The 16,627-nt window shown below is 35.3% G+C and overlaps 1 protein-coding gene across 1 annotated transcript in view; it reads left to right on the top strand.

Annotated features, from left to right (window-relative positions):
• LOC140817998 (uncharacterized) overlaps nucleotides 1–15,762 on the top strand; it is a 30,308-nt gene extending 14,546 nt beyond the window's left edge. Inside the window, exon 6 of the mRNA XM_073177794.1 lies at nucleotides 15,629–15,762. Within this exon, the coding sequence (XP_073033895.1) occupies nucleotides 15,629–15,762 (134 nt within the window). The remainder of the gene's footprint in view (nucleotides 1–15,628) is intronic.
• Nucleotides 15,763–16,627: the final 865 nt, after the last annotated feature.

Genomic DNA, 16,627 nt, shown 5'->3' on the forward strand with positions numbered 1-16,627 from the left:
CGGTATCGCCGTTTCGGTAAAGTTTATCATCAAAAGGCACGTATAATCTCTCTTTTCTGCATCGATCATGTCATAGTATGTGTTGCGTTGTTTTTATGCGTAAAATCCATGTGTGATGTGTAGTAGTTTGAGCAGAAAATTCATCGATGCGTCTTGAAATAGTTTTTAGATCTAAAATCTCGTTTTTCAGTGTATTTTGGATTACTGCGTTTTTTTAAGTCGAGAATCTGAGAAAACTTCCAACGTGAAAGATGTAGAACTTTTTGATACCTTTGATTTGATATAAAATTCTAATGATTTGGATAAAAATTGAGTGAGTTACGGTGTTTTTCGTGGGACTGCTCAAACTGCGTTTTCAGTAAATTATGATTTTGATGCGTTCATGAAGTTTAATTGTTGCAGGCTTCGTTGGGGATCGACGGGTGATCGTTAATGCATCTAAGTATGTTTAGCGTGGTGTTGGAATGATTTTTGGGTTTTCGTTTCGTGTTGGTAGGAACTTCTATGCATTAAAAGTTCTATGATGGGTTTGTTCGTCAATTGTCGTGTTCACGGTTTGTTGCATCGTTTGGGATGCGTAGTCGTATTGGAGTATTTTTAAAGGTTTGATTCGGTGTTATAGTGTCCTAGGAGGTGTCTCGGGGTGCCGATTCTTAGTCCTTTTGGGTTGGTTGGAAGAAAGAAATTTCATGTTAAGTTTTCACCCAGGTTTCGTCATACAGTGGCTAGCCGGACCTCTACACGGACCCTGACACGGGTCCGTGCCTTTGTTTCCTCCTTAGTGCCATGAAACCGAGTGTACACGGACCCAGGCACGGGGTCCGTGTACTGCTTATTTTGGGAAAAATATTGATGTATGCTTTGAGGTTTGATGTCTTGGTTTAGTGCACTGATTTACATGGTCGAGTTATGGGAATTTTAGCATGTCCTAAGTAAGCGATTGAGCTTAGGTATAGGCATGATGATTACGTCTAAGTCACGCAAGTTAAACTTTTGAGCTCATGTTAGCATGTTGCAGCAACGGCCCCAGTCGAAGTCCAACGAATCCTTCAACGCCAAGTAAGTATGATGACGTGCAAAGAAAATATTTTAATTTTTTGGAGGTATGCTAAATATCTAGTGACCAAATTATGTTAGGATTGGAAAGCGTTAAATTATGAAAGGGGACCAATCCGCCCGTTAAATTACGAACGGGTTAGATCGAGGTTGGAAAGCGTTAAATTATGAACGGAGACCAACCAACCCGTTAAATTATGAACGGGGATCTCATGTATGTGGCAGTTGATACGTCCCTATCAGCCCAATATTGTGGTTTGTCTGATCAGGCATTTATTATGTTCTGGGTCACTTGCTTTGAAACATGCCTCTACGCAAATTAAAGTCACGTGTGTTTAAGTTTGTTGAGTTATGCAAGCATGTTTATGAAAGCTTTCAAGTTATGGCACGTCTATGTATGTACGTATGTTCAAGTTACGTTATGCAAGTTCAAGTTTTAGTATGTACGCTCTATTTTAAAGTTGCACGTGGTTTTATTACGTAATACTCGTTATTCCGGTTTATACGTGTTGAGTCTTTAGACTCACTAGACTTGATCGATACAGGTGAGTATGTTGATGAGGAGACAGGAGGTGGCGACCAAGGGGCAGGCTTGGACTGAGCGGGAGGCTAAACCCGAGGACCGCCATGTTTAAGTTTTATGCAAAAGTTAAATTACTCTGATTTCATATTTTGATGGAAATACTTTGAGCAAACTTTTTGTGAGCAAATTTTATTGTAGTTATTTTGAACGACCATGTCTTATGGGGGACTTGGTTGAGATATTTTATGGCAAACTATGAAGGTTATTTTATGTTTAAGAAAATTTTAATTTTTTCTGCAAATTTTAAGTAGTAAAAAGTACGGTACGTTACACTAGTGCTCAATCGTGTATGGACACTGGAAAAAGTAAATTCATTAAATTTGTGAGATCCAACATGATATATGAACATCAGGAACCGATTATTCAATTTGAAAAGCATGTTGAAACAATGAACAAAGAGAATCGATTTTGTAAGATCTAGGACTTTAGGCCACGTAACCTGAATGCATGCAATCTAAGATTTTTATTTAAATTATGTGTTTAATTATTTTGTGCATGTTATGCATAATTCATGCATGATAGGATTTAATTCGTGAAATTTTTAAAAGTTCATGCATTAGGGTTTCTAGATTCATTTCGCGCTCGAACGAGGAACGGAGACCGGAGAATTTTCAGGAAAATTATTTTAGTACATGATTAATTTTTATTAATTAATTTAAGGTGTTTTTAAGTGTTTTTTTTTAAAAAAAAGGATTTATTGGGTATTTTTACCCGTAGATTTTATTTTCATCTCGTATGCAAATTTTATCGAATCGGATGACTTTGTGAGGATTCGGCTAATACTTTCAAAAGCATTCCAACACAAAATATCTTTCAGGGATATGTTTAGACTTAATGGGCCTAATTTTAAACTTGTTGGGCTTAAAACCTTTTCTAAACTTTTAATTAGAAATTTAAGGCCCATTAGTTCATTTTTTAACTATTTAAATAATACCTAATTAACCCTAAACCTAATATTATTCACCCCACACTACAAAAAAAATGATTTTCCGCAAAAGCACACTGCAGATAGTAATATCCGCAGCCTGCATTTATGTGTGTTGTTAATAAATTATAGAAACGACAGCGTCCAGTTATATGTGAGCTGTTAATAACCTATGCAATTTTCGCAGCGCACAATAAAGGCACGTTGTTAATAGAATTATTAACAGCTTGCAGGTTTATGTGTGCTGTTAAAAGTAAATTATTTTTTTACAAAAAATCTTGTCTAGACATTAACGGCGTACATTAATTGCACGCCGTTAACATTATTATTCATGGCATGCAGCACGCTACACAAAATGGGTGGCAATTTTATTATTAGCGACGGTTTAATCAAAACTGTTGCTAAGTTAAACGTTGCGACGGTTAACATAAAACCATCGATGATTTGAATTGGCGACAGTTTAATACCAAACCGTCGCTATTAGCTTCGGTTCAAATTCAGTTTTCGCTAAATGCCGAATTAACAACTGGCACTCATTTTAAATAAAAGAGAGTTTAATAAAAAAATAGCGACGGTCTATGCTCAACCGTCGCAACTAGCGACAGTTCTGTTACAAACTGTCATTAATAGCGATGGGTAAAGCAAAAACCATCGCAACTTGTCTTTAAATATACACATCTTCGAGCAAAAACCATCGCAACTTGTCTTTAAATATACACATCTTCGAATCATTTTCCTAAACACCATTTCACAACATTTAAAATTTTCTCTCTTACACGATTTTAGTTTTCATTTTGGTACATTTTTTCGTTTCAATTTTTGTTTATTTTTTTAGTTGTTAGTGTCGCTAATTTAGCGACGGATTTTAAACAGTCGCTGCTTTACGACGGGCGCTATTATTGTGAGCCGTCACTAATTAGCGACGGTTTTATCAAACACCGCCGCTAATGTTAGATGTTATCTAAATATTAACGGCGTACAATGCGAGCAACAGATAATTGTATTAACGACGTACACATGCACTCTGGGAAAAATAGTATTAACAACGTGCACATGTATGCCGCGGATAATCTTGAACTTTCAATAGCTTGCAGTTGTACAGCATGCAATGTGCTCCGTAGAAAGAGAATTTACGCGCTGGGAAAAGTAATTTTTGTTGTAGTGCCACCAGGTGACACCCCTTCAATTCAGAGTTGCTCCCTCGTTTTTCAGCGCCTCCCCCAGCTTCAAGTCTCGGCCACTTCATTTCTTGCAAAAAAATTCTTCCGGTGCTCTCCCGACGTTCGTTCTTCATCGTTCTTGTGTAGAAATCACCAAGGCACGCTTGTATTCTCATAAGTATGCTGTAATATATTTATGTGTACGGTTGTTCTACGATCTCTCATGTGGCTGCGTTTTTTTGTGATGTTACTCACGTTTTGATGTTTTGCGTGCAACGAGACTGTCGAGGGGTTGCTGAGTCCTGTTAAGCTCAAGGTTATGATGTCTAAGGGTTGAGGTTGAGGTGTGCTATAGCTTAGTCGGAGAACGATGGAACCTAGGTGGGATTGGGTGCTTGTGGTTTAGATCGGTGATTGGGAAGTCTCGGCTGTGCAAGGGCATCCCGAGACCTGGAACAGATCATGAAGGGTCAGAACCACGGTGAAGGGTGGTTCGAACACAGTTGTGGCATAGTCGCTTGAGCATTGGGCGTGGGGTGATGCTCGGGTGCACTACGTGAGGGGCCAGGGGCTGTGTGAGTTGTGGGGGCTGCATGGGGCAGGGAACTGAAGTGGGTTCGGTCGAAAGGGTTCTTAGTGTGCTCTAGGGAGGGAAGCCAGGGCTGGAACAATCAGTGTTGTGGGCTAGGGAGCAAAAAAAGGAAGTAGTGCACTAGGGTTTGGAGGAATAAGAAGCCACGAAAATTCAGCAGCTGGATATATTAAAATTCGAAAGTTTAGGGGTCTGATTTTTGAGGTTTTAGGATCTTTTAGATGTGTTTATGGGGTGGTAAAAATTTAGGAAAAATTCGTTTTAAGTTTCGAATCGATTTGGGTTAAAACCAGGACCCGGCCCAAGTTTTAAAACGAATCTGTTAAGTTATGAAATGAGCTCGAGTTTACATATAAGAATGATTTTAAATATGTTTTGGGATGTTTTAAGAAGGTTGGTAAGCTTCGGGTCAGTTGTAGAAGTCCAGGGGTAAAACGGTAAATTTTGGGTTTCCAGAGCAAAATGGTCATTTTGCACCTGGGGTGAGATTTTGGTAAAGCAGCGCCCTGAGTACAAATTTTATATATTTTAAATGTTTATGCATCATGATCAAGATTTTTATGATTTTATGAAAATATACGTTGTCTGCTTGGATTTAAAGAAAATTGCTTTCATGCATGATTTTTATAAGTGATGTAAATGATGATGTTTTAAATGATGGAAATTAGTTGTGGCTATCAAAATATATGTAAATTCATAAGACGTATATGTAAATGATGATGATGAGGCTTAGGCACAGTAGATGGGTAATCATGTCACTGATTTCCGACAGCCGTCGGGTACCGCGGTTCTATGTATGATGGATACATCGTAAATGAGGATGTATGATAGTCACCTATAATGGAATGAATACACCATGGAAATGATAAATGATGAAGGATGAATGATGATTAACAATGAGCTGTTTCGACACGTCACGATTTCATATGACACGTTTACATTACGTTTTTAAAGTTCGTGAAAGATATGTTGAATATGATATTTTTCACTGTTGTGTGCTATGTATATATATTTGTTATTTATGGTACATGTGTGTTGAGTCTTTAGACTCACTAGGCATGTGTGATGTAGGTGAGTTCGATGTCAAGGGGACTGCCGGTGCTGATCTCTGAGTCGGCAGACCTGGTGGGCAACACAACCCAAGGACCTCATGATTTTCCGCACATTCACGATTTTATGTTATTGAGAGGATATCAGCATTTTTACGCTGATTTATTTTACTGTTTGATGTTAGGATTTTTACTCGTTTTTACTCCGCTATATTTTTATTGGTAATTACTTATGATTATTTTTAAATAATATTTTTAGTAGGACTGAATGTATGTAATTTATTTAAATGATAAATTTCAAAATGTGAGCTTTACAAAAAAAAATATTTCCGTCCTTTTAAAAAGGTAGACGTTACAGATTTGGGATTGGTTACAAGAATCATGAGAAGAAAATAACTAAGCCGAATTGTTCTGTTCACATAAAAAAGTCGACAAGGTTCTCTTCAATGAAAGTAAAAACTCACCAATATCATAACATCAAGCCTGATCAGAGGAGATACAGGGTTGCCAAAAATTGAAAAGCTAGTGAAACAACATTTCAGCACAAGCATGTGTTCTGCATCACAAAATATTTCCAATGCACGACTTTATTAAACAAACATGAAACCAAGCCGATTAGGCTAATGCAAGTTTGGGTTCCAAAGGGACTAATTAAGTTTGGACCCGAGTATGAATGAGGACCAGTTACTTATAATCTGTCTTGCATGTATCAGAAGTCAATTACTCATAAAATCTATATTGTAATTGAATAGTAAATGTTCTAGACATGATAGGATAATCAAAGTTTCTAAGTGAACCCACAGCTTATAATGGACCAAAAATCACCATCGACAACAATGCAAAGGATAAAACTGTGGGTAAGAATAATATTACCCACGATAACATTATTATCAATGTGTGTAATTAGTTGAGAATATTTGTTACAATTTAACCAGATTTAGTCAACTGTGTGATCATGGTTATTTTGTTGAATTCTTGAAAGATAAATGCAAGTCAAGGAATTTTCCGGTAGAACTCTGTTTTTAGAAATCAGGAATGATACTACTTATAAGATTGATTGGAATTATGATTACATTATCGAGCCTACATGTTCCATTGTCATTATTATTATTATAAGAACTAGTTATGGCATAAGAGACTGAATAACTTGAACTTCAATGACATTAGAAATATGTGAAAACATATTTTTGTCATTGGTCTGCTGAAAATTTATTTTGTGAAAAAAAATCCTGTTGAACTTGTCAACAAGGCAAGCAAGTTAGATCAAGCTTTAAAAACAAAATGAGTAAGTTATCCTCTCGATACTTAGATCTGTCGCACATGGACTTGTTTGGTCCCATACCAGTGCTCAGCTTAGAGGGAATGAAATACAATCCGGTTGTTATTGATGATTTCTCAAAATTCAGTTGGGTGATAATATTGAGAGGAAAATATCAGGTCGGTCTTCAGCTGATCAAATTTCTAAAACGTATTCAAAATGAGAAATCGGCTGCGATTGGTAGAACTAGAAGTTATCGAACAACTGAATTTACAAACCAAAAATATTGAATTATAATTAAATGAAAAAGGAATCAGGAATGAGTACTAGCCGCTAGGAAATCTCAGCAAGATGAAGTTGCTGAGAGAAGATATAGAACTTTAAAAGATGTGGCAATGACTATGTTAGCCGAACCACGAGTTTCTCAGAGATTTTGGGTGGAGACAATGATTAGTGCATGTGAACCATTTTTCAAATACGAAAAGAAAACGCGCTAAAAAACGGAGTCACGCCCTCGAGTTGATAAAATAAAGAACGTTGTGTTGCCCCAATCTTTTGAAATAAATAATTGTTTGTTTTATTCATCGCTAAGCTACTATTAGCAACAAATATTCACGAATATAACAATCAATTTCAAACGAACCTTCAAAGAACTTGTCTTTGACAATTCGAGTAAAGGACAATCGATAAATGCCACAAAATATTAAACTTTTATAAGTTTTAATTGAGAAATACATAAAAGTGTATACAAAGCCCAACTTTGAATTTGAGAGAAAAACTCATAAAATATGTTAAAAGTCAATCAATCATGTTTACAATTCGTGTGTACAATGTGTTTAGATGGTAAAATACAGCAAAATCGTAATATAGGGTTTTCATAAATAAAATCTTCATCGTCGTGTGCATGTATGCAGGAATTCGTGCGAATGCACACAAGCTTTTGTTTTCAGCCAGCAAAAGGCGCACTGGTGCGCGCTGAGTTCTGCCAGGTGTGCATAGTTATGCGTTCAGTTTCATGGGTGCGCGCCAGCTACTGTCCTCACGGGTCATTTTGCACTCGCATCCTTGGTTGCTCTACACTCCTAAATTATATTCTTCTTTGAACTCTTTCAATTTCTTGAATATGTTTGATTATTCATCATTAATCATCATCAAGCTTGAAAGTCTGAGACAAAACGCTTCTTAAATCTCCTTCCGATATTCGTAGGTCACTCTTGATCAGATTTATATCATACTCCCCTTCTTCAAAAAAATTTGTCCTTAAATCTTGACTACCTACAAAAAACGAAGCAAGTTAGTAATAATAAGAATTATACTATCAACACGCTAACCTTAAAACTCAAGTTTGTAGGTGCTATCATCTGCTCGCTCCAACCGCACTTGAAATCCCAACTTCGCGGTCGCCCTTTCTATATGTTCATCTATTACACCGGACATCAAATAAAAAATGACGCAAAATGATAATAATAACATCTCATTAAGCATAGAGAAAGCTAAGTTCTTTCCTTTGTTAGACCTAGTTAACACCAAAATGATATTCATGCAAATGTACGACCATAACTCACTAGGAATAAGAAATATTTCATGAAACACATAAGAATCAAGCTTAGATATCATATCCCTAAACGCAATGCATCCTTCGCTACATCACTTAACATACATCTTCATATGCAACAAACATATATATTCATCCATTATATCAATGATAAAATCACAACAGTACGCCTCACTAGCACACAACTCATACAATGAATATAAAATGAAGAATTTTTTTTCTGTAAAAATATATTCATCATGAATATAAAAATTCTTATATTCATTCATGCTCTTCCAAAGCCACCATCAAACCAATATAGGTCATAAAAATAGAAATGTCACGTGTATTATCCATGCAATATCTTAACATATCGCAGAAATTTAAGTTTAATGCATACAGTCTTGTAGCAACCAAATCCCACCAATTTAGCAACTCGTGAGAAATTAAAATGTACAAGGTTTAAAATCAATGCATGAAATTTCTCATAAATCTCACATACATAAAATTTAGAGACAAAAGTGAAAATCTGATCACCTCTCTTATATATTAGCTTTTGCAACCTTTACTCTAAAATCTTGAAAACAACACAACAACGAATTAAGGTAAAGAAGCAAATCATACCTTGTAGTTGTTGCGTTGGAAACTAACATTACCTCATTTCGGTTACTTCTGACTTCACATGGATCATCCCATTACATTGTCCCATCATCAACACTTGCTCTCTTCCTAATCATGATGTCTCTAGAATCCTGCAAAGAAGAACTAATCACGCTCGGGATTGAACATGCTATATCATCACAATGAGAATAAACCACTTTTTACAAAGGTACTTGAAAGGGTTTATGCAAAAGCTAGCAACTCTAAACCTCTCTCTTTTGGGCATTCAATTTATTTTTATTTTTCTTTTCTTTGGCCTCTTTTTCTTTTTCTCTCATCTCATCATTTTCTTTTTCTTTTCTTTCTATGGAAATCTCACACTTTTATTCAATCTTTCATATGGCCATTTTAAATTTTTTTCGCTCACCTTTTGAATTGACAATTGAATATCGAGAAATTCTTCTTTTGGATTCAACTGTACTAGAGATGTACATTTTTCCTCAACACATTCATGAACCATAGGTCCAACTCTCCTCCTCCATAGTAGGCAAATCACGTACTGCTTCTCTACTTGATGATTTAGTCTCCACTGTATATTGTTCCAAAACATTCAAACATCAACTAGTGAAATACCATCATAATCTCCAGCCGCAAATTCACATACAAGTTCAACTCTGACGTCAACATCCATTTGGATTTTAATCCCAATTGACGATTCTATTACGGCCACCTTCTTACGTGGAAATTGGCTAATATCATTCCCAACTTCTAAACACCAACAACATTTAATATTAAAATCACGAGTATTGAAATTTTCAGATGTACCTTGGTATTCATGCTTGGTAGATGAAAGTCTAGACTCCATTACAGGAATATCCATGATTTTCTCCTCCACGCTCGACCTCTACGTGGATGCCAACGACTCCTTATGCATGTCATGTTTACCTCTTCTGCCATCTCCTCTATTATAGTGATTAGGAACAAATTGCTTTCTCATTACTCTTTTCATCTATTCTCACATTCCTATGAGGTCCTCATTGTAACTCCTTCTATCCAATGCTAACTTAACTCACCAAGTAACAGCATAATCGGTAAACTAACTACAAGCTTGTGTTACCTTCATTTCTTCCGTATAATCTCGGCTTTCAAAGATACACTCCATCATCTCCTTCCACTCAAGGTACACCTTTGAATCGGTTCCCCCATTGAAAAATGGAACTGCAATCTTTGTGCCACTCAGTCTACTCTTTCCTAGACTTCTACGTTTAGGACTCTCATAATGTCGCCTATCATCATCCCGACTCGAGTACGACACTCTATTTACATAAACTCCTCTCGTTATCATATCCCCCACCAACTTGCCTATACTTATCAAGTAGAAGCTTAAACTCCTTCACCCACATTCTATCCAACTCTCTTATCATTGTTTGAAATTGTCAGTCGTCAAACATTATACCTGCAAGAAAATGTTAATAGAAAACAATAAAGAATAAAGTTTCCTCATCACGAATCCTCACTAGTGACTCCAACGAAAATTCAATCAACCTTTTTTTTTTGTCCTCACTACAGATACTTCTCACGTCACTTCAAGAACTAAACGTTCAGACTCTAGCATTTCACTCTATTTTGAGAGTACTCTCGTAGGGTACACTTTCGGCTCTGTAGCTTGTATGCATCAAACTCACAAGTTCAAACTTCACGACACTTGCAAATCGACTTAATCAGATTGTGTAAAACAAGAAATTTGAATATTTTTTGATATACTCTTGAATACGACTCGAAAATAGACAAGAACAAAAATCAATGCTAAATAATAGCAAAATTTTCGAATTTTTTTTTTACTTTTTTTCAGATTTACATAAGAATAATTCCTACAACTCGAAAAACGAAAATAGACTCACGAAATTTCGAGTATCAAAAGATTCATGAAATGAAAAGATATGATAGAAAACACGTGGATATGAAAACAAAACGATATAATAACGCAGATCTGATAATAAAAACGAGATACTTACTTGAATCAAAAAGAACCAAAAGCTCTGATGCCAAATGATATGGTTCTTAAAACTTGAAGAGAAAACGCGCTAAAAAATAGAGTCATACAAATGTTGTGTTGTCCTGATATTTTGAAACTAGTAATTTTTGTGATATTCACCTCTAAGATACAAGAAACTTAGCAACAAATATTCAGGAAGATAACAATCGATCTCAAACGAACCTTCAAAGAACTTTTATTTGACAATCCGAGTGAAGAAAAATCTTACAAAACCAAAAATATTAAATTTGATAAGTTTGATTTGAAAAACATAGAAAGGTGTATACAAAGTCAAGCTTTGAATTTGATAGAAAAACTCACAAAATATATTAAAACTCAATCAATCATGTTTAAAATTCTTGTATACAATGTGTTTATAAGATAAAATACAACAAAATCATAATCTAGGTTTCCATAAATAAAATATGCATATGCATCGCGGAGCGCATGTGAGCGTGAATTCATGCGGGTGTGTGCAAGCTTCGGTTTTTGGCTAGCGGAGGGCGCGCTGGTGCTCCAATTTTGGTGCTGGTGCACGCCAAGTTTTGCCCGCACGGGTGAGCTTTTGGTTGCATGGGTGGGCGCCAACTACTGTCCTCACGGGTCATGTTGCACTCGCATGCTTTGTTGCTCGAAATTCCTTCATTATATTCTTTTTTGAATTCCTTCAATTGCTTGAATATGCTTGTTTCTTCATCATTAATCATCATCAAGCTTGAAAGCCCGAGACAAAAACGCTTCTTAAATCTCCTTCCAACTATTCGCGTGTCACGCCAGACCATATTCATATCAGCCTGTTACACACAAAATCGAATGATGATAAAAATGAAATTTGTATGGTAGTGAGTCGAATGTATCTTACTTTCATGTTTCCATCTGCATATATTTTATCCATAATAATGCCAAGAATCACTTGACTTCTTTTTTATGTCAGAGCAGATGAAGGTACTTTCTTACGATATTCGGCAGTGGGAAAAAAATTTAGAGTGTTCAACTGAAGAAATTTAAATGTGGAAGAAACAATTCAAGTCATGTTTGATGAATACAAGGACCAATATGATCAAAATAACATATGTGAGCCGAAAATTTGTATTGAGAACATAAAATAGATGATGAAAGTTAAGATGATATCTCCAGAACTAGAGATCAATTGCAGAACAAGTTATTGAACAAGAAGGTAATATCCCTCCCGATAATGATCATGTCGATTTAAACCTAGACGACAATGAGATACATGAGAACCTTGCTGAAACCAACTTTCCATCATATATTCAAATAGAGATTTTCTAGAACCAATCGACCAATGGAGCAAGAAGAATCCATAATCTTTTGTGATTGGTAACCCTACAACACCTCTTAGAACTCGTAGACAAATGCTAAACGAATATACACATGCTGCTTTTATTTCTCAGTTATAACCTAAAAATATTGATGAAACCTTGATTGATAGTAATTGGATAGATGCTAACAGGATAAACTTAATTAGTTTGAACGAAATAAGCTAAGACATTTTGATGGATCGATTTGGGCACCTGCGAGGGTGCTTCAAACACAATATTCTCAATGAGTTGCAATAGTTTGTATTCTAAGAATGTATACACTAATGAATTAGATCGAGTTTGGTTTCAAACCAAGCAGAAAACACTCGAAGTAATCCTTCATTAAGAAAAACTGAAAGATTTTAAAATCTAATTACTTGTGTAAACTGATTGACTGAAATACGGGGAATCAGTTCTGGCTTCTATCAGTTCAGCTAGGGACAAAACTGAACTGATCAAGTCGGTAAATACATAAGATATGTTTATGGATGTTCGAAGACTTCAACTGCTCCTACGTCACTCCTTCTACTTCCTCGGGTAGGAATCCACTAGAAGACTTTGATTTATACATCACCTTGTACAAAACCACCTAGCTTAGGACTTAACAACTGCTTAGCATCACCTTCCATCCAACATTTGTTTAACGTATGTGTTTCAAAAAATAAATACACAAGTTTTATGTTTTTGTGCAAGACTGCATTTGATTACTGGTATGTGTGTGTGAGAACTGATCTCTGAAACAACTCGAAAGGTGTTCTCACACACTGAGGGACATAAGCTTCTACACTAAGCTGATATAACTTTGGCTTGTTTCCTCGACTGGGCTGATTGCTTCTTTGTAAGCTTATATGCAATAAGCGCGCCCTTTCTTTTCTTTCTTGTTTTTCCACTCTCGTTCATAAGTCTGCACCGATCTTCATCTACTATTTACAGGAGCGAAGCTTGATCATGCAGTGAGACTAATTCATTGTATCCATTGCCTTTTGAATATGTTCCTCAAAACGTGTCTTGTACTTTCAGACAGCAATTCTGGAACGTTTAGGCTTTAAACATTGTTGCAACGTCTATTATTGTCCTTTGACTGGACAATTGCTTTTGTACCTTTGTGCCCAGCTGGATACCATAGAATAAGCTTGTCATGTTCTGGAACTGATTGATTCTAACTGATGATCTGAACTAGTCATCTGAACTGCTCTTCAGTTGGGCTGGTGAAATCAGTTGGCTCGTCAGTTGAACTGATTTCACTCTTTAAGTTAAACTGGTCAACTGGACTTTCATCAGTTGAACTCTTTGTCAGCTTGTCGGGCTGCTGAATGTCTTCTGCAGAACCACCTATGAGCTGGACAATCATTTGAATTGTTTTACGATTCATCAGTTGAACTGGTTCAGTTCGATTAAATAGTTGGTACTTTAAGTTTGCATTCTTCGATAGCTTCAATTTTGGCTTGATAACTGATTAGTTCGAATCCTGATCAGTTTCAGTTTCAGCGCACTTAAGTAAAATCATTAGAAAAAAATAACAAGTTTTGTTAACATCAAAATCAAGATTGCGAACATGAATGTTCCAACAATCTCCCAATTTTTTATGATCACAAAACTTGAGCAATTAATCAAATTTTGAAATTTAAAATTTAACTGATTCTGCCCTTTTGTGAGAATAAAAAACATTTAAAACGATTAAAAAAAATTCAGGTCAAGGGAAAGAAAGCTCCCCCTCACTAACTGAATTAAAAATGAGTTTTACAAATATTTTTCAGTTCGAAGGAAAGAAAGCTCCCCCTTGCTAACTGAATTAAAAACTCCTCTTTAAAAATAGTTATCTACCCAAAATTTAGTAACTTTAATCATTCAAGCAATTCAGACAAGAAATCTGGAGGTATCAGTTCAATCACATAGAAACATAATTTGATAAACATAACATTTATTTAATCAAATAGATGTCCATTCTATTATACATTTAAGTACATCATAAGTTATAAGGGAAAATTGTTACTACAATAGCATATTTTAAAAAACATCAAATAACAATCAGTTTATGCATGACATAATTGAAAATACCAACAACTGGTTGCCTTGAACTCTTGAAGTGCTGCAACGATCTTGAGTCTCTTTGCCAGACAAACAACTAGTTGCCTTGGACATGATCTATGAGTTGTCAAACTGGTCGGGCTGACTCAAACTGGACTCATCTGATGTTGAACCGCATTGATCATCTACTTGATCTGATATGGCAGTTAAGCGGTGGTGCACTGCTGATGATTAAGCTCCACTTTAACCATCCAACTTCTCAACATAGATGAGCTTCGTCTGTTGATCAGCTTCAACTGGTAGGATGGCAACCGAAACCTTGTCTTCCGATCAGTTTTGCTGAATAGCCAACATGTAGGACTCATACACCTACAGGCTGATTAAAGCCCCAAAGCCAAGAGAAGTGGCTGCAATGTTAGTTGTAGAGTTAATCCTTTCTACTATTTGAATTGAGCGTTAGATAAACATTTTCAAATAGTTTTGAAAAAAATATAAGGTACTTTTAATATCATTTAAAACTGTTTTAAAATAAAATAATTTTAGTCAGTTTTCAAATGTCCTTCTTAGAATAGCTAGCTCTGATACCAATTGATGGATCGGTTTGGGCACCTGCGAGGGTGTTTCAAACACAATATTCTCAATGAGCTGCAATAGCTCGTGTTCTAAGAATGTATACACCGATGAATTAGATCGATTTTGGCTTCAAACCAAGCGGAAAACACTCGAAGTAATCCTTCGTTAAGAAACACTGAAAGATTTTAAAATCTAATGACTTACGTAAACTGATCGACTGAAATACGGGGAATCAGTTCTAGCTGATATCAGTTTAGTTCTTTCCATAGCTGAAATGATAGAAGCCAGAACTGATTCCACGTATTTCAGTCGATCAGTTTACACAAGTCATTAGATTTTAAAATCTTTTACTTAACGAAGGATTACTTCGAGTGTTTTCTGCTTGATTTGAAACCAAACTCGATCTAATTCATCGGTATATGCACTCTTAGAACACGAGCTATTGCAGCTCATTGAAAATATTGTTCTTGAAGCACCCTCGTAGGTGCCCAAACCGATCCTTCACATTTAGTACCTAGACAAGGTATCAAGCTGTTATAGGAACTTGATGTGTGTTTAGGAATAAATTGAATGAAAGAGGTATAGTGGTAAGGAATATGGATAGATTAGTTGCACAACAATTTAGACAGGAAGAATGTTATTTCGATGAAAATTTTATCTATAGAAAAATTATAAGCTATTAGTATATTTCTTGCATTTTCTGCTCACAAAATATTCAAGATATATCGAATTGATGTCAAGTGCATTTATCAATGGATTACTTTAAGAAGAAGTATTTGTGGAACCTCTTTATTTTGCAAATCATACTCCACTAGATCATGTATTCAAATTAGATAATGATTTGTACGATTTAAAACAAGCTCCTAGAACATGATATGATAACTTGTCTCAATTTCTTCTTGATATTTGTTATCAGGTCTATTGATAAAAGACTTTACACATTCACATAAGGTGATCATACTTGTTCAAATTTATGTTGATGACGTTATCTTCGGCTCTACTAATTCAAAATTATGCGAGAAATGGCAGGTTAATGCAAAAGCAATTTGAAATGAGTATGATGAGAGAATTAATTAATATTTTTTTCTGAGATTAGAAGTATAGAAGTTCGATAATGGAATTTTCATCAATCAATTCAAGTATATTAAATAATTTTTTTATGAAAACATGCACGGCCGCATTAACCCCAACGATTTCATCGACTAAGTTAGACAAAGACTAAAGGGGAATTTAGGTAGAGGTAATAATGTATCGATGTCTAATAAGATTATTGTTATATCTAACTGGCCGAGTAGACCCTATATCATGTTGGTTGTATGCATTTGTACTCATTTTCAATATGATCCCAAACAATCACATTTTCTAGCTGCTAAAAGAATAACTAGGTACCTAATAGTTAGAGTAGACTTAATTATAGCATTGTTTTCCATTTTCGGTCATATTATGGTTAATTTTTATTTTAGTCATATGATTTGTATATGTATATATATTTTTCATTTTTATTCCTTTAACTTGTACATTTTTTTTTATTTTTGGTCATTTTTTAACCAACAAACAATATATACTCCGACCAGAATGAAAAATAAAAGTTACATGGATAAAAATAAAATTTACATTAACAAGATTAAAAATGAAAAACAAATGTTAGTTACAAGACTAAAAATGCAAATTTATTGTTAACAAGATTAAAAGTGAAAAATTTACAAATTACAAGACCTGAAATATAGCCTTCCCCTTCTCAGTGCATGAAGGCCTATGATCAAGATTAGTTTTTAATGCTTATAGGTAATAATTACTGTTGGGGATCGAAGATGAGTTTAGAGGGGGGGCTGAATAAACTCTACTCGTTTTTCTTTCGTTTCTGATGAGGTACTAAAATCCTGTTAGGGATAGTAGTTTATCTTGTGTGAATACT

Source organism: Primulina eburnea, chromosome 17 (assembly GCF_022965805.1).
Source record: "Primulina eburnea isolate SZY01 chromosome 17, ASM2296580v1, whole genome shotgun sequence".
Lineage (NCBI taxonomy): Eukaryota > Viridiplantae > Streptophyta > Magnoliopsida > Lamiales > Gesneriaceae > Primulina > Primulina eburnea.